Consider the following 18,991-nt stretch of genomic DNA (forward strand, 5'->3'; position numbering starts at 1 on the left):
CACAGCACTTCTTCCTACACTAACAGGAGAGTTAAATAGGTTAGTGAGATTAGCCTGAAATGCCTCACCTTGTTGGCAAAGCCTTATGGAAAAGGCCAAATGGGTGTTGCTCAGTTTACCCACACTGGGGGCAGAGGAAGGGACTACTTATGCAAAGAAACTGGAGTGTAGCTAAGAGCCTGGGAAAGGATTTGAGAGGGTAGGGCCTAGCCCCAGATAACTGTTGTACCACTGCTCATTTGCACATTTAATGTAATAAAAGCTCACAAAGACTGCGAATTCCACCTGAAAATATCCCAACAGTGACTTAGCTAAAGATATCCGATTTGCAATGCTGAATGTCATTACTGACAACTGAAAGCACGGACTTGCGGTAGCTAATAAAAATCTGGTGTACTTGGGTGTGCCAGGAGGTGGCAGCAAGACTAAAGTGAACAGAATCTGCCACTTCATCCCTTTATTTGTATGAAATAGTGATAGCTTTCCTGCAATAATAAGGCTACTCACATTAATGCCAAAGTCAGGCGATGTTGAACTCCAGATAGCACCGATACTTGCAGCAGCCAGCATTGCTTCCACTGCATGAATGCTGTTTGGTAAGTAACCTATGGCAGAATTTGAATAGTTAGAGATGGAAGTGAAAAAATAGCAAACCTTACAGTAAATATAATGTATTCAACAGCCAGTTTGAATAGACTTTTCCTAGGCTGAAGCATCCTTTAAAGTTTTCCACACATAATGTCCTCTTCTGAAGTCAAATCACTTACATGAGGAATTAGAAGCAATTCCACTTATAATTGCATTGAGGCTTATATATACAAGGTTACTCCCACTTTACAAATGTTTCTGCTTCATTAATGACTTTCAGGTTAAGAGGGCAGCACACTGACTAGAAGAACTGGGAGGGAATACGTTTGTGGTTTGAACTGGGTACATGGAGACTAATAGAGCACCATGGAGGGGAAGAGAACAGGTTTTTTGAAACAGCCACTGGAGAAGCAACAAGGATCTGGAAGGAAACATTATAAATAATCAGTTCAAAAGTAGAGATTCAACTTTATAGTACCAGAATCTTGAACAAGAAAAAACAACATCTCAAAAAGAGACAATCCCTGAAACATCCCAACAACAATGTAGTTCTTCAGGTTTACCCCAACAGCTTGCAACAAGATTTCAAGATTGACATTCAACTTATCAAGGCACACAGAAGAAATTATTGTCAAAAACATTAGATTTTCAATGGGCTCAATTAGAGCCACTGTCCAGAAGGTTCTGCATGGCTGAGATCAACCTCAGCTGATCAGAATCCAAACCACAGATGAAAACATGCAACTGAAATAGATAAAAAATCTGGAGTTTCAGATCATTCTTCTTAAGTAACCAAAAAGATGCCAATGTCCTTAAAAAAAAAAAAGCATGACAGGCCTAATTGTTGTACCTGGGCACGTAATTATAACTCAGCATTTGAAAGCAAACTTAAATGGCAATAAAAATGCTTTCCAACTTCTTTAACAGAAGTGGTGAGCATTGACAGATCTTGGACTGCAGTGCATGTTGCAGGTGCTCCACAAGTATCTACCAGACAGCAGAAACTCACTAGTGTTGAGGACTCCTCAAAGATTTATGGATGTTCTCTTCAATACAGGAACGAAGATGAGAGATCTTCATAGCAATTCTGCACATTAACTTCATCAAGGAGGGTCTGAGCTTGACTTCTACCAGTTTGTCTACACAGCTTGAAAAAAAATCTATCCTTTTTCAGCTGTGTATAAAGTAGACTTTAAAAGTCAGAATTTAAACTGAGATTCTTTTTCTTCACAATTCAAAACCAGTAAAATCAATTTCCTTAAGCCAGCTTGACCGCTCCAGTTAATGTGTGAGCTGTTGTGCTCTGGGGTGTAGCAACTCTGAAAACAGCTTTATGACTTGAGCCCAACGATTTCTGGAGGAAACAACTGTGAATAAAAGCTTTACACCACGTTAAGAGATAAATTACTCCCTAGAGCTGCTTTTTGTGGTGTTTTGTTCAGAGAAGTTCCTAAGTACATAAAGTGCAGCAAAACCTCATGGCCATAAAGGCATTATTTACTTTGCTATTTCCCCCCTTAGAGACAAGGTTTACAACACAAAGTACAGTATCCCAAAATTTTACAGATTTTTCTTTTAAAAGAAATCTTCCTCCCTGAAAAATAATTTGAAATTTTAATCATATGAACTAGAACAGACTGAAATGGCTTTTTGTGTGATGAAAGCAGCTCTTTTTTAATTGATGCCACTGATCATTTCTTGGATGGGATTATCAGGAGGCCAGAGAGTAATGAAAACTGAAAGATGTCTCTTCATACTTTGGAGCAGTTATTACTTATTACTATGCCATAGCTTACAAGCATCAGTTCTACTGTAAGGAAGTTCTCCTTTTCACCATTCCTATAAAAGCCCTCAAGGCAAGAACTCAAGTCTCTGGCTTAGCACTGTGATCTTAGTACTTTGATTACTTAGCACTGTAATCAAGTAATTACTTTCATTTGTCAGTTGGCTTTGAGGTGGTGGTGGAGTTTTAGAGGGTATCAGCCAAAACTGCCCAAAGGTATGAGAAACATGCAAGGCAACTCACGCCATGCTTCTGTATCCACATCCCACCATTGCAGGCAGCCAGCCTGCGTGCTCATTGAGGTTTTCATGTGTTTGTCCTAATCCCCAGCATCCAGTATTACAAATAAAAATGAGGATCTATTTTGGAAAGAGATCATCCAAACAGTGATAGAAGAGCTCCTGGTGCTTTTCTCTTGACAGCTCCCAACTCTTCACACAAACTACTTCTCCTGTCTGACACAAACTACTTCTCCTGTCTTTCACATTAAAATGGGATTCTCAGAAAGAAAAATGACACATCAGAGATTCTGCAGATCACTGACAGCAACTGTCACATATGTAAAACTCCCTGCATTTGACTGTGCCCCTTGAGGTATCAACTGATTTCTCAAAGCATTCAGTAGGCTGACACAGGTCGTAAGTGTCTAAAACTTGAACAGGAATATTGCTGACAGACGATAAAAGTACAACTTTTTAGCTGGATGCATGCCAGGGGTCACAGAACAGTGACATGTACAGAAGCTCTGTACTACAGAAGAATAATGGTACAGTTAATTTAAATATTCACCATACGTTTGTTTATATATTTAACTAGAGCCTCCACGTTCCTTGATAGGATAGTTAAGCTAAGGATCAAAACTAGCATCTGTCAACATGGGTAAAGTCTACAGAAGGTACTCGTCCATCTCTGTATCTTAACATACCCCTTTCTTGAAGCTGGCAAGAAAGGTGGAAACTAACTATTCTTTTTAGGAAGAGGAGAATCTTCATACCTTCTTTGGGTATGAAAGCAATTGAATAGAAGGCTCCAAAAGCAGAAGTTGGGAACCCAGCAACTAGGAATTCAGAGTATGACATACCAAAGATCCTAGCAGCTCTCCTCCTGACTCATAAGCATGTGTAAAATCTCCATCAGGACAAAGAAATAAAAAATTTACTTTGACATAAAGCCTGTGACAAACGTGTAGCAGGACAAGTAATACCTTAAAAACACCCTATGGATTTTTTTAAGAGGCACTTAGAGCCTGATCTGCTCAGGACAGCATTTTCTGTCAGGCGCTGTTTACCTAATCTAGCATAGGCTGAGGTGACACCCGAGTTGTTTGTTTTACTGCAGTACTTTAGCAACAGAATAGGTAAAAACTGTAGTCCAAAAATTCCTGGTACAACTATGCTGGAAACCGATCTCCCTTCATCTCTGAGTGCTGAGAACACATTCCCTGCAAGCACCTACTGCCTTCATGAAGCTGAATAAATGTGTATACAGAAACAGAGGTGTCCAAGCATCTGAATAATAAAAAAAGCCCCAAACTTGGACCCTGCATCAAAGACCGAGTTTGAGCCTTGAAAGAATACATCAGAAGGACAGTAGGGAGCTACAATACCTTAATGGCTTATACTATTGATGTACACCAGCTCTCAAACAGGTCAAAGACCACACTTCCAGCTTCTCTTTGACATTAATACAGCATTTCCCACTCCTGTAGGACTTTAAGGTGGTCATCCTACCTAACATTACTGCGGCCTGAGACTATTAGCAACATGCTAATCTCCTTACAAAGCTAGCTTTAAAACCCACGTAAGCAACAAGGGCTAATACAGTTACTATAGATAAAATACTAGCTTTAAACAATGTAATTCATTGATGTTTTGTTGAGGATTTTGAGGGAACACATGGGGAAGATTAGTTTAACTGCTGACTTGGAATAGAACAAAACTGGGTCCTGGGCTATAATAGAAGTAAACTATCCAGAGATGAGAAACACAGATACTCCCAAGTTTTATTTATTCCTGCTGCAGTCATTGTTATTTGCCAAACAGATGACCAGTGGGAGACATTCTTCACATGTGGATCTGTGTAGCTTGCATTAGGTATTGCATCTGTTTCTTCCAACGGTCCCATCACCACTGCCATTAACACAGCGCATCTTTAGAAGAGATATGTTTTACTTCCCATCTGCTTCAATTATGTTTACTATTAACTGCTCCTTTGTGATGGAAAGGGAAGACTGGGATGAAATCAAGCTGAAGAAGTGCTGACATTGCTGCTTGTCCACCCACATTCACCCACCTCTACCTCTAATACACTATTACTGTCATGATGCAACCATGAATTGTACTGAACTAACAAGAGGATAGGCTGAGTATAATGAAAACCTAAAGCAGTTTTCTTTTAGAGGCAGTAAAGCATGGAGATCAAATTCACAAGTAATGTTAATGATCTTGTGTACAATTTTAACAGCTCAAGATTTTAAGTGATTTTAAGAGAAAGTGGCAACAAAGGGCATCAGAACCTGTCAGGCTGACTAGGTGTTGGGCAACTATAATAAAATTAAAGTATCTCCCTTCTATTCAAAAGCTGATTTCTCAGAGGCAGTAAAAGCACACCCTGTTATTACTGCCCTAAAACACATGAAGAATCACCCTTCCTTCTGCCATCTGCTATAAATTTTGGAAGAAATTAGGTCCCAGCAGATTTTGGCAAGCTTTGGAGAGCCTGATCCTTGATACAAGTGGGTGCAGCATTCAAACTTTCCCACCCAACACTTAAAATCTCTCCCACATTTCAACTTGGGACTTGGACCAAAGCCTGCAGCCTGAACCTCTGACTGCGATGTTGCAGTTTAGCTCTTCCAAGGACTGCCAATATCCTCTGGCATAGGAGAGAAACACAGGAAAGAAGTTGAGAAAATTAAGATATATATTCCTCTCTCTAAATAGCTGCATTGCTGTTCAAAATCCCACTGGTTTTCTTTCACAGGGAAGCTCTCCCTACATACTGTTGCAATCAATCAATCAGGCTGCTGAAATCTGTTGAGTCAGGAGTCAAAGACTGGGTGCAGCAGGGGAAGGGAAGGAGTGGGAACAGTGCAACTGATGGGAGCTAATATGCGTTCATCTGGCTGAAGATTACAAGGGAAAAAGACAGTCATCAGCCAAGGTGGAAACAAGTAAAATGTGAGAAAGTGCCCAAAAGAAAAAAGTGCATAAAGGTAATTTTAAAAGCCCGTAAACGTACCATGATTTTAAGGACAGAAAGAGGTTGCCTGGATTCGTTAATCTTTTCTATTATCAAAAGTAAAGGGCTTTGTTATGGACTCCAAGCACAATGCAAGCTTGCTTCCACAAATAACTGCTCATAAAGATGAGCCTAAGCTACTGAAAAGCTCAAGGGGCCCAGCACAGATACTTTGTGCCTACAGCAGCTGGGCAGAGAGGTCTCTGCTGTGGAAGTGCCAGATGGAAAATTTTGGCTTAGGAAATGCACAAAAACACCAAGGGAAAAAACAGAGCTGCAGCTTACTCAAAGGATGGGAGCTGAACTTGCTGCCTTCTGCATGCAAAAATCCTGCATAAATAAAAATAAGTGGTATCTATTAACACAATCTTTGGTTTTTAACTTAAATAAGAGGTGAGCCAGCTTCTAAAACAACGAAGAAGATTGAGGAACCAGGTAGCCTCCAGTTGTGCTACGCAAAATGCAGTCCTTAACTAAAAGGAACCGTTATTAAAACTATAATAGCATTATTAGCTTAATTATTAGCATCACTAGCTATATTGCAATAGCACATTTTCTCCAGCTACAGAGTGCATTTCTCCTGCATAGTACACCTTACAAAGAACTCCTCGCAAGATGAGCACAATATGAGAGCATCCTATGTGGTCTTTTCCCAAACACAGCGTTTCTAACTTGATTAGAAGAGTTCTAGCAGTGATAACCAGGTTGCAGAGAGGCCTTTAATTTGCACTTTAGAACACAAAACAAGCTCATGCAGGAAAAAGTCTTCGATCTTAATTCGGAATGTATGCTCCCGTTAAATATGGCTGCACCTGCTCATACTTAAACATTAGTATTACATCTGTTACCCTAGTGAGCAGATCTTCCCAGAGACTGAAAACCTCTTATTTAGCATCAGACATCAATATGTAATGTCTAAGAAACGGACTTTAACCTGAGAATTAGGACAGTAAAGAACAGCAGGCTCCTACTCACAGGAACACATTGAAGCTACAGCTGTTGCTGCTCAGAAGCTTACAGCTACTGTCCTCCCCAGTGTGTGCGAACACATTGTATTACCTTCACACACCGTTTTAATTCACATGAAATATGAAAACATATCCAGTAAGTACTCTTCTGCATTGTCCATCACTTTCCAGCAACACATTTCATCATGTTACGGGATCTGAAACAGGTAGAGTACTCTTTTTGTCACTTGCACATGAGATTCAATCCTTCATTTTAGCATAACCAGCAACACATATGGAAGAATTGTTTTGGGCCCTGTTATGACTTTTTTTACTTACTTATAAACTAATAAGGAATTATACCCCCACAAGCAGCCTACAAAACAGAATACTTCAATATTATGCACAATCATGTATTGTTTTGCCAATGTCCTTGGGGCAATTTTGAAATACACACAACCCACTTTCACCATTGGAGGACAGGCAGTAAAAAAAAAGTAAACTTACATTCTAAATATTCAAACTTTGCAAAGTGTAAGTTTTCCTATTCTTTAGTTTGGTTTCAGACAGAGTATTGCTCCTCAACAGGCTGACAGATATAAATGTGTCAACATTGAAAATGGAGACAAAGTTAAGCATTAGTCTTCACTGGGACAAAACTTCCTGACTTTGCTGGATGGTTCATACCCAATTAAGGATTTAACTCTAATTCTATGTAAAAAGCAAGCCACCAACTGTGGCAAGTAGATGTTAGTTACCAGATCCATAGAATACTCATAGCATATGCATGAAGTATGAGCTCTTGAGTATATTTTACATTTGCAGGTCACATTTGTGGGCTTAAACAATAATGATGCATACCCTTCTGTTTTTGAAGGCATGGGCTCCAGTTCTGGTTTGTAACACACTGAAAACAAACCAATTTCATCACTTTGGGTTTGCATCACATAAGAACTTGCACATACTTAGGATAACGGCCAAGTATTGCTCAAAGAATATGTGATTCCCATAGTAAGATGGCTATGCAACATCAGCAGAACCACTAGGTAGGAGTGAAGCAGCTTCAAGGATATTGACATTTAGACTTGCACTACACTGACAGAACTGAAAAGCCTGTGTTATGGAGCACATGAAGCACAGAGATGAAGTAGTTCAGCTGGAAGGGCAAACCCAGCAATTCAGAACTAAATTGAACAAACCAGACCGATTAACTCCTTTCTATGCCTGGACTGTATGCTGCACAAGCTGTTCACAAGACAAAAACTTATTTATACAGAAAGATCCACATGATGATCTTCTGACAGGAAATAATATTCCAGAAGATCTTGTGAGTTACTGAATGGATCTCGGGGTTTTACACTACTCATCTCTGCACTGAAAATTTGCTAATTGAAAAAATTCCTGCTCACTGGCTGCTCACTACCACAGTGCTAGAGGACACTATTCCCAAATGCACTGGTGGCAGAAGGCAGTACAAACCCATTTCTCATTACTGCCATTTGTAGTGCACCGTATTACCTGAGGCCCCACGGGCAGTAACTTCCAGATGGCACCAGAACAGTCAACCTGGGACCAGAATTCCCAAGACTGCTCCTGTGTGAATGTGCCAGACCTTGTGAGTCAGGGCTCAGCTAGATGCAAAGTCTCCATCACTTCTGCTTCCATGGAGTGCTTATGAAGCAGTCCTTAGTGAAGTTATGAATAAGGTATTTTTCTTTCCCCTCCAGTGCTGAAGGACATGCAGGCTAATCCATGTTCCTTCCCTCTAGAAGTATATTTCATATAAACATAAATATAGGAGCATAAGAGCCTTTTCTTCAGAATGTTTCTGTGAAACAGTACTTCACATTCATGTTCCCATAGCCTTGGCTACTCACCCAAGGAAATTTCCCCTCCTCTCCTTTAAGAAAAAGCTACTCACCCACAATTCTGTCTCCCACTTTTACTCCCATCTTCCTCATGGCTGCAGCATACAAAGCTACAGCTTGTCTGAGTTCTTCAAAAGTAACTTTCACGATTTCTTCTTTGCCTTCCTCTGAGGAAAGAGGATTAAAACAACCAATCAAAAATCCTGCACTGCAACATAATCAGTCTAGTCCAAACAGTTAATACTGGAAAAGAAAGAATATTAAGCTATTTCAGGAGAAGAGCTTCCACAATTACACTTTTTGCTTTTCAAATTCCTCTTATGCTTTTCTTTTTAATGGAAATCAAGTATTAAATCAGTAGTATTCATTCAGTAGGCACAATGATGGGAACATCATCTGGGGAAACGCAAACTATTCACTGCAGAAAGGTGTGTCCTCAAAGAAGAACATTCACTATAAGCAGATTGCATTCACCACAGCTACTTTCTAACATGAAAAAAACAACCCCTTTTTGCTTAGTTTTCTCATTAGGTCTAGCAAGCAGCATCAAGGTGCTAACTTCAGGTTTTACTACAGGAAGTCACTGTTAACTAGAGAATCATTCACATGCAGTTACTAAGGTCTGACTTTCAATAAGCTTTTTTAAACATCTGCGCCTGCCAACATACCACAAAGCAAATAAACTAAACTGGACTCCATTCATCCCTGAAAAGATCTGCAGGGTGCTTTCATTTCTGTACTGAAAGTCAGATGTTACATAAGCTGTTAATAAACCACTTGTGAAACAAAGTGAACAAATCTAAATGTTATGAAAGGCGAAGTTTGTCAGCCTAAGGATCCCTTCCTATAATTCCTTAATGCAACTCCAGCAAACTATTCGGATTGGCATGCTCCAAGTATCCAGCACTCCTCACAAAAACATACTAAGTATGTCACAATGTAAATGTGCTGCTTGCCCTGGTACACCTGCCATCAGTCTCATTTCTTAAACAAGGAACAGGATTTTTTTTTATACTTTTGCCTTCCTAAATTCCCACCCCAGTAAATGTGGACTTAAAGAGAGCAAGAGAGCAGGTTGTGATGGCAAACAACACAAGTCAATGTAATATGTAGCTCATGAGCTGAGCAGGGACAGCTGAGAGATTCTGCATTCCCATCAAACAGAAAATGGGATTGTAATATTGTTCCATGATTAAAGCCCCCAGAAGAAGAGAGTCACAAGTAAGAGATTTACAGTGGGAGCCACTGACAAGTGAAATTGTTTAGTAAAGTTACATTTACACTCCAGTGCTTTGTCAGATCCACCCTGATTCCACAGAACATATCCCTAATGAACACACAAACCTGGCACGGGTTCCCAAACCACCACACTGACCTAGCAGCAAGGGGTTAACAAAGAACACTCTGACTTAAGAGATCTTAAGAAGATTAAATACAGCAGAAGGTCATGAAAAGAAGTGCAGGTGGAAGTCTGTTCACCACAGCATGTTCAGTCCAGCAATCATACAGTATTCACTATGATTATGTGACACAAAGCAGAGAATTTCTGGTACAGCCCATGTTCTCCTAACAAGAAGTAAGATCTACAGGAACAATGTAATCACATGTCAAACCAAATAATTCATTAGATTGATAATAATTCCTTCAATAATTTGAACTGAAAGCATTGAACTCCACTTTTCCTCAAGGTGCATGTTTAGCTTTTAACATTAATAAATCAATCACATCAATTCCACATAAAGAGTTGACTTACTAATCAGTGCTTAGCTATTGCGCAAGATGTACTTAACTACATTGATTTTTTTCCATTAAATAATACATAAGCAGCTTTTCTAATGGTCTCAAATTTGAGAGTGATGAGTTCATCACTTTGAAGCCAGCCTTCCATTACAAGCCTCATTCCTGTCAGACTTCACCAGATGAATTCTTATGACGCCAAAACTGCGTCACAGATTTTCCCATTCTCTCTGAACTGGTAGTTGATTATATATGTGTGCATTTGCTTTTATATATGTGTACGCTTTTATATTTATATGATCAGAGAGGTTTCTCTCAGTACTTCTAAGGAGTAAAACGCAACTGATAAATATTTTGTCACCAGTCAACTCACAGAAGATAACTGTCTCCCATTGTTTTCAAATAGCCATCAGAACAACAGGAATACACATGTAACTCAGAAACTGATCTCCACACATCGGAAATTAGGAACTAACACTTTTAATACCTAAAACCAAACAATCTACAGTTCTGCATAATTTCTGCTGCTAATGAGCTGTGAGTCTTCACTGTTTATTGTTAAGCTACTAAGCACCACCACGGCTTGGTCAGTCTTATGTTAAGGATTAGGTCCAGCAAAAGGGAAGCTGAAAATGCAGCTCCCTAAGGAAGGACTCACACACCTGCACAGAAGCTAATCCCATCTAACAGATCAGAACAATTTAAATTACCAAAGTCAGCAGACATAGGGAAGGGACTTTGTCTTAACACTGCCATCCTAATTATGAGTATTCCCAGATTTTGAGACTTAAATCTTCCCCACAGTAACAAAAATTTAAGACTGAGCTTTAGTGTTTCAGAAAGGTGAAATTCCAAGTCTCCCATGCATGTAACTGTCATTCCTTTCTGTACTGTCAAAACCAGAATTAATTCCACCTACACCCCATGTAATACTTAGTATTCCTAAATTTATCTTAGGCATAGGAAGAGCATGGGAAGTACAGTATCAAACAACAGTGTCAAAATACTTCCTGAAGGCAAGCCTTAGACAAGTGCTCATGACAAATGTGAAATAGCTCAAATACTGAGTGATGCTAAACACAGCATGAGCCCCACTACCTTAATGCAGATAAACCCATTCTAAGAAAACTCTGTTTAGTTTGTCAAGCACTTTTCAGAACTACCTATATTCCCAGAGCACATTTTGCTGTTACTTGCAGAGTAAGGTTTCATATAAACAAGTGCTGTTTTATAAGGCCTAGTCCTGTGAACTATAAATACAAGCCATTAATTCTTTCTTACTTGCTGCATACAGTGCAATCTTGTCATTGTCCTTGTGCCTCAGAAGGTTTTCTGCATAGTTCAGACGGCTGCCTTTAAACCATTCCGGGACATCTACAATGCTTTTGGATGTATCAACCACCTGAAAAATAAGATACAGATATATTCCTGGAAAACTGTGATATCATTTTTCAAAGCACTGTACAGAAATTAGCTAACTAATTCCAAGCTCTTTATATACGCTATTAGGCAAGAATAATTTCTCCTAGCCTACAGATGGCAAACACAGATACTAGATCCTGTAATTACAGGCCTAGAATGATTAATTATTTGTCAACTCTCATAAGCAAAGACATCATTACAACAACACTAAAAACAGCTTCCCACTGACAATTCTACCGGCAGACCAGCCTTAACTACACAAGTGAAGCCAACCAGTATGACTACATCCAGACCACAGGATACACACAAAACCACGGAGCACGCTGGGGTTTTGGATCTGGGAATGTCCCAAACAGGGACTGAGCTATATGGTTTTGTAGCTCTTTACCAGGATACACTCCAGCCTCCCTCTTATAAAAATCAAAGCACAATAAAGTGTGAGTACCCATTTTTTCCCAACATGAATCACAAGAGAGAGACCAACATCAGGAACTTAGACAATGGGAATTCCAAACAACTCTAGACTAAACAAGTGACCTGTATAGTAAAATGTAACTAAAAAGTTCAAGCTTTTTATTCCAATTCTCCATTTTTAGGATTAAGTTGCAGTAAACATGTAAGTACTCCACAGCTTCTTCCACAGTGCAGAAGTATTACTACTAACCTCAACTAATGAATATTTTATTACAAACTGCAAGAGTGGATGTTTCTACCACCCTTGATTTGATGTTTCCTAAAAAAAGAGAGTTCAATAACTTAAGACCATATTAAACAATTCTCCATTTAGGGCTAGGATATGCAAAGAACTGATAAATGCGATTAAATCACAAAGTTATGTGCAAGTGAAACAACTTCCCCTCATCTTGAGCTAATTAAATGTCAAAAAAAGTAAATTACCCCTTGATTAAGTCACAATTAAGACTACACCTTTAATAAGTGATAGGTAAAGAGGCCCTTCACATTAGCCCCAAAGGAATTTGCAATTCCTTCCACAATGCCCCACTGCTTAGCAACTCAATTGCCCAGCAGCACATGTATTTGTAAATTCAAGCTTCATTGTAGAGTTGTGTTTCTGAAAGCTTCAGTTTACACCCTGAGGTTGTCTCATGGAGTGGACACGCATTACAGAAACAGCATTCTTCCAGACCAAGTGAAAGGCTCTTCTGAAAGCCAGAGAGAACTCAAAATAACTCCCATTCCAGAAAACCTAGCATTTTTCGTGCTTTGAGATGTGCAGCATATCACTGGAGGCAGTTTTAGAAGTTAAGGTTTACATGGAAGTACTCTACTATATTACTTTATTTCAAATTAACTTCCTAAAAATAGGACAAATGGGATTTACACCATTCACAGGTTATCAACTCAGGCTGCAGAATTTGTTATAATTTTTATATATAATACATATATTACTGAAGTAATTAGAAGACACTCAAAACTGAGTCAGGACTGTCTTCCATAGCTTGGAGTGAGCAGAATGTTTTCAGCTTTTTCCAGGACAAGATCTAACATATCCCAACTTTTCACTGAAGGAGAACACCCATTTGAATAGTTCCAGTAGCATAAAGTGCTGGACTTGCATACTTGATGCTCAATTATTTTCTACTTGGGTAACATCTATGACTCCTACTTAAGCCCAATCTCCTAGGTGGTGGCACTCTGTCTTATGAACATCCTGATGTCCCCCACAGATGCAAGTTCTCAACAAGCAACACAAACTCAAGGTCTGCTAGTTATTTAATAGATCTCAGCTCTAGTAAGTCTATGAAAATGCAGAGCTTTGCAAACATCTCACTTCACACAGTCCAACAAATGCTCAGCAAGTCCAGAGGAACTAAGTGCCGTCTACAGCACTGCTGACTGCAGTCCTCATTTAATGAGTAAGGCTTTACTCCTACTCACAGCAGCAAAGGCACACAAGGACAATTTGCTGAGTAGGTGAACATACCAAATATCAGCTGTGCTCCTGTTCCACAATTGTTCTTTTCAGCAGCTAATCAATGACTGCTTCCCAAACCTCAGGAGCTACAAATAAGCATCACATTAGAGGTGGGGACAAAGGATATACCTATTCTATTTCCCCTCCTTCAAGTGGCTTGCTAGTTGTGCTATAACCATGCATTATCATGCCTCAGATTCTGCTTACCCTAAACAAAAACTATACCTTTGAGAATTAATCTCACCACTACTGTGAGACAGGTAAACTTTGCCTTACTGTGGTACATGCAATATTCTGTATGACCTGAAGAGCAAAAGAGCATGCTTCATGAAAAGCTAGAGACCAGGCACTGTAAGAATGCTCAAAGCAGCTCCTCTGCAGGAACAATGGCTGTTAGGTGCTTCTTGTAGCGTAAATAATTTTAGACTACATTCCTCATTTAAAATCAACAGCTACTTAAACTTGACATAACAGTGCTAATGCTGCCATGCCAGTATAGTTTTGCACACTGCAAGTACCTTTGTTCTTATCAGAAGTGGCATGGATATCACTTACTATAGTGATGAACATGTCTACAAGTATGTAAAACCTTTACTAAGTTCCAATAATACACTATCTCTCTATTGTATACACACACAAGATCTTACTGTTTCTTGGAATGACCTGTGAAAGTAGAAACGGTGTCACTGGCTGTGAACAAAGGAGTCAGCTCCAGCTGATGAAAAAATTTTCCTCAAAGCATAATGCTTAATTCCAACAAGCAACAGGCATCAAATTTAAGACACTTCAAACTTTTCAACTCTTCAGCTACCACAGAACAGCTCAGTTACTGTGACCAGCCTTTCTTCTGACATGTAACAAAAGCAGACCCGTGGTAAGGACTACAACTCGGCTTTGATGCTCAGGAAAGCTAGAGTCAAGCCTTGAAGCTGACACTGTGCTGACACAGAGAATGGAGAGGCAAACAGCAATAGCCATAAGGAGTGAGTCAAGCATCTTCTGCAGTACTTGTCTGTCAGCTTGACTACCTCCCCAGCTTAAGATCTCACATCATAGAAAGACCATTGCAGAATAGGCATGCAGAGGCCTAGAAGCTCAAAGCAGTCTAGTTAAAGCCTTCCTAGACTTCCGCATCTTCTTGCTTCTCATCCTCAGTAAACATCCCAGGCCTCTATTGCCTGCTTCAGTACCCATTCCCATCAGCCACTGGTAGTGTCTGGAGGGACAGACTTCCAGAAGAACTGGACCTGTAAGGCAAGAGAACAGAAAGTATTGCTGTGCAGCTTGCTCACAACAGATACACAGGAGAATAGCTCCTGAAATAGCTCCTCTGAATTACTTGCTCAAGACAATATGCACTCATTTGGAAATTTAGAAAAAAATCTTGCTAGCAGCACAGGATATGTAGAGAAAATGACAGCCAAATACAACCTGGCCAGGTTTTCAACTACCATCAGGTACAAGAGAAAAGACTGTTTACAGCCTTTGGACTACACGCTCATAGTAGTTATTACAGGCTAGTTCTTAAAGACAGTAAGAACTGGGCCTTATATTCTTGACAAATTCACCCTCCTAAAGAGTGAATCACATTAAGACACCTGAGCATGCAGTTTCACAGCAGGAGGAACCACTTGATCATATAGGATAGTACAGGAATTTGCAAGACAAGAAAAAGCAAAAGAAACTTACCAGCTCCCTCTGCAGAACTGCCAGTACTCTGAGTGTTCTTGGAACAGATGGCCTCCAGGGATTAAGACAGAAGTCCAGTCCTCTCTCTACTAAGTCCAGGAAAGTAATGAGTTCAACATCTTCCTCAGATGGAAAACCACAGGGTGATGTCGATATCCTACACAAAGACTGTACAAGGGCTGCAGTTTTGCCCCCCATTTGCAAGAGCTTCAACATCACCTTTATCTCAGAGCAACACTGTGGCATGAATTGGGATTCAACCTGTGATTGCATTTAACCACTACCACAACACCCTCAGAGATATTTCAAGCCTACATGTGGTTGCAGAGACTTCCACAACCAGTTCTACAAACCCAGAGTTTAACAGGTGTGCTTATCAGTGAAGTGACTCAGGGAGCAAACATGAACTTGACTGCATGCCAGCACTTAGAAAAATCAAGATATTCTACCAGCATAACCCTAAAGCAGAAGGCAGTATATCAATAGACTCCTCACAAGCCACCAGGACTGCCAAGGTATGCAAGAGCACACGATCACAGGGACACAACAGCACAATTTGTTAGGACAACGGAACTATTCTATGATTCCATGAACTTGAGGATTTCACTACTCTGAAGCATGCCAGCAGCAGACCACCACCATCCACCACACAAGGAAATTCAGGACCATACACTTGGCAGATACTTCATATCACTTGCAAAGGTGCCAGGAACAGGTCTAAAGATAGTAAGACTGGTTTATTTCCCCTTTGTGTTGCAGTTGACTGTTTAAGAGAAACACTTACCTCATCATACAAGCGAGAGCATACAATGTTGCTGTACTTCCAGAACTCTGCCCAGAAGTCTGAGAAGGATTCCACTGACCACTGGTATAAGTCATCGTAGTTGGCTGGAAGTAATAAATACGTTAGCATTATGCAGATAATTACAGGAATTCAGACAACCTACAGTTAGGGATATCCAGATAAATAGTATCTGTGGCTAAAACAACCAGTAAGGTAAAACTGATCACACAGAGTAGATCACTTCTGTTCAAGGCAAGTGACTGCAGCATCAACAGAAATAAGTCTACTTGAACAACTGAACAGATGGCATCTTTTCACCTGTTAAAAGCCATCTGCCACCACAGAGATAGAGACCTTTTCTAATAGCTCTGTGCAACATCTACCTACCATTAGTGAAACTGAGGATTAGACAACAGGATAGAGACCAGCTTGCTGACACTTCCACTTCCTATCTTATCAATAGCATGATGCTTCCATACAGCAGAAGATAAATGAGCCTTCCTGACATTTGATGTATGGTTCTAGACCAGGGCCAAAGACATGGTAACATGGAGAGTAGATGCATTCATTTAACATCAACAGCACTGTTACAAAGGAAGCATGCATTATTCCTTAATAAGCTTCAGTCTGTCAGGCCTCTTATCTTTTCATGCTAAAACAGCATCAATGAAATGAAATAAGATGTTTACTAGCTAGATATTAAAACCATGACCTGGCATCAAAAACATGGGAGTGAGCAGTTTAAGTCTTACATGACCATGAGACAGATAAGTAACCTGAGAAATGCACACCAAACCCTCACAATTCAAACTAAATACTGAATTTGTGTGTAAAACCATTTCAGGTATGAATAATTAAAGCAAATTCCTTGGCAGCAACTTAAAAGTAACATTCCCAAATCACATCCATGCTGTCTGAAGCTGTGCCAACAGCCAATTTAGATATGAATATCTACCATCAGTGACAGTAGTAACAGTTTCCTGCCCTGCCAACTGCTTCCTATTTGATGCTTTCAGCTAAACCACTTGAAGTCATTTTCTCCAATTATCTTTGGTTTGTCATCCTGTTGTCCAGCTGACTGCTTCAGAAGTCACCTTTGCATCCTCTTCTTACAATGACATCTTCCAGATTTATAAAAGAGAAAAGCATTCAAAATGATCTAGACACAGTTACTCACACTTGATCACAACAGCTGCTTCCCCACCCAGTCTGTCCCTTTCACATCTTAGTCCACTCAGGCTTTTCCATCAGTGTTAGATTACTCAATATGTAGTACTGACATAGTAGAAGCAGAGGCAAAGACTCCACTCCATAGCTCAGCTTTGCCTACGTGTTGCCTCAGTCCCAGCCTGCTACGTGCCCTTTTTACACTCCACCACTCTTCCACAAAGTGCACATCAGTGGGTCTGTGGTGTGGGGATAAGGCTTTACCAAAGGAATGTTCATATTCCCACCTCCTCTTTCAAAAACCAATTGTACCACATGGTCCAAATCATTTGATAAAGGCAAAAAAAAACCCTACAAATCACCACTAATTTGGTTTCTTAGAGTATGTTCTCTATACAGTTTGACACCAAATAAGCTTTAGCATGCAAGTCCTTAAGGGCACAAGCCTGTTATTCAGCAATTAAACATTGCATCTTGTTACTACATCTTCAGCATTGGGCAGAACCATGCTGTTTAAAGGGTTATAGTGCCCTCAGCTCTTCTCAGCAGGTCCACATCTTAATGTTACATAAAGAATCCATTCTTTGTTGTTGAACAGCACACAGACCAATGATCATCAGTTCAAATGTAATGGAAGTTGACAAAGGTTTCTATATATGAACAGGAATCCACTCTTGAATAGAGATAGCCACTTCTAAATGGGGTGAAAAGAGTTCTAGTTGTTACAGCCATAAACATGGGCAGCACATCTGAAACTGCATTCAATCTTGATCACATGAGTGCCAGTTAAATAACATTTCTACTCAGGAGCTGACTAAAATCCTGTAGTAATTGGCTTCCTATGTACCAGGAGAGTTAGGTGCTATATATGTGATCAAATGGGAAATCCCCCAGCAGCCAAAATAACAACCTGGCTTGCTTACATAGTAAGTTTCCAACTGAAGCTCCTAATTGTTTTCCAGACATGAACTGCTAGAAGCACCAGATATATTGCTACTACTCCAGAATGCCTCCGCTTATACCACAGACACATTTATACTGGACTGACAAACTTGTCAGGCCACTTGCCAAAAACACTCCCTTCGTTTCTCACTAGAAGAATGACTACAGGAAAGCCACACAAGCCACCTGGTCCCCAAATGCTTCAAATGCCAGCATGGAGCAATCAAATCAGAATTTGAGAGTTTGGCCCCCACATGCACTGAACTCTACCTGGCTCATGCCACAAATGAGCCCACACAGCCAATACCTGACTTCCTTCATAAACAAAGATAAACACAGCTTTAACTCAAGCCTCACATACATACGCTGTTAGAGCATCATATTATTGTTAAAGCTTAAACTAACCTCACAGTCATGATGGCAGCAATCCTTTCCTTCCACATCCCCTTGAAACACTAAATCACTTTAGCTCTGCTACTCACACAGAAAATCCTTGCAAGCAGGGCCCCAACAACACAGAGAAACGGACAGGAGCACACCACATGTACCAGCACCATTGCTGCCCAGGCTGACATCCAGCAGCCGCACCAGTAACAGATAAGGCTGTCTGCATTTCCCAATAGCATGTACCTTTCACACTAAGCGAAATGCTGTACAAAAGGCCTCTACAGGAGGCACAAGCAGAGCATCCAGCTTGCAGCCTGGACCACTTTAGCCCCCTCCTAACCTAAGGGAGATGTCGGATGGCCAAGCACCCTGCGGGCACCTTGCCCACCTCCCTGGGGGAGGGGCAAACAGCCCTACCACAGACCCACAATAACACCCTTCCAAAAGCAGCAGAACCCCCCTTTAAATCCCCCGGCCAGAGCAGGGCCCAAGCGGAGCCCG

At 40.3% G+C, this 18,991-nt stretch overlaps 1 protein-coding gene across 1 annotated transcript in view; it reads right to left on the minus strand.

The window, feature by feature from the left end:
- Positions 1 to 18,991, minus strand: part of AACS (acetoacetyl-CoA synthetase) — a 41,743-nt gene that overhangs the window by 22,528 nt on the left and 224 nt on the right. The window contains exons 2-5 of the mRNA XM_061466179.1: positions 15,995 to 16,098; positions 11,445 to 11,565; positions 8,480 to 8,593; positions 508 to 605 (exon numbers count right to left, since the gene is read on the minus strand). Coding sequence (XP_061322163.1) covers positions 508 to 605; positions 8,480 to 8,593; positions 11,445 to 11,565; positions 15,995 to 16,098 — 437 coding nt within the window. The remainder of the gene's footprint in view (positions 1 to 507; positions 606 to 8,479; positions 8,594 to 11,444; positions 11,566 to 15,994; positions 16,099 to 18,991) is intronic.

The sequence above is a fragment of the Pezoporus flaviventris genome, unplaced genomic scaffold (assembly GCF_033815535.1).
Source record: "Pezoporus flaviventris isolate CSIRO_AGI_PZ_B2104156 unplaced genomic scaffold, CSIRO_AGI_Pfla_v1 ptg000041l, whole genome shotgun sequence".
In the NCBI taxonomy this organism is placed as follows: domain Eukaryota; kingdom Metazoa; phylum Chordata; class Aves; order Psittaciformes; family Psittacidae; genus Pezoporus; species Pezoporus flaviventris.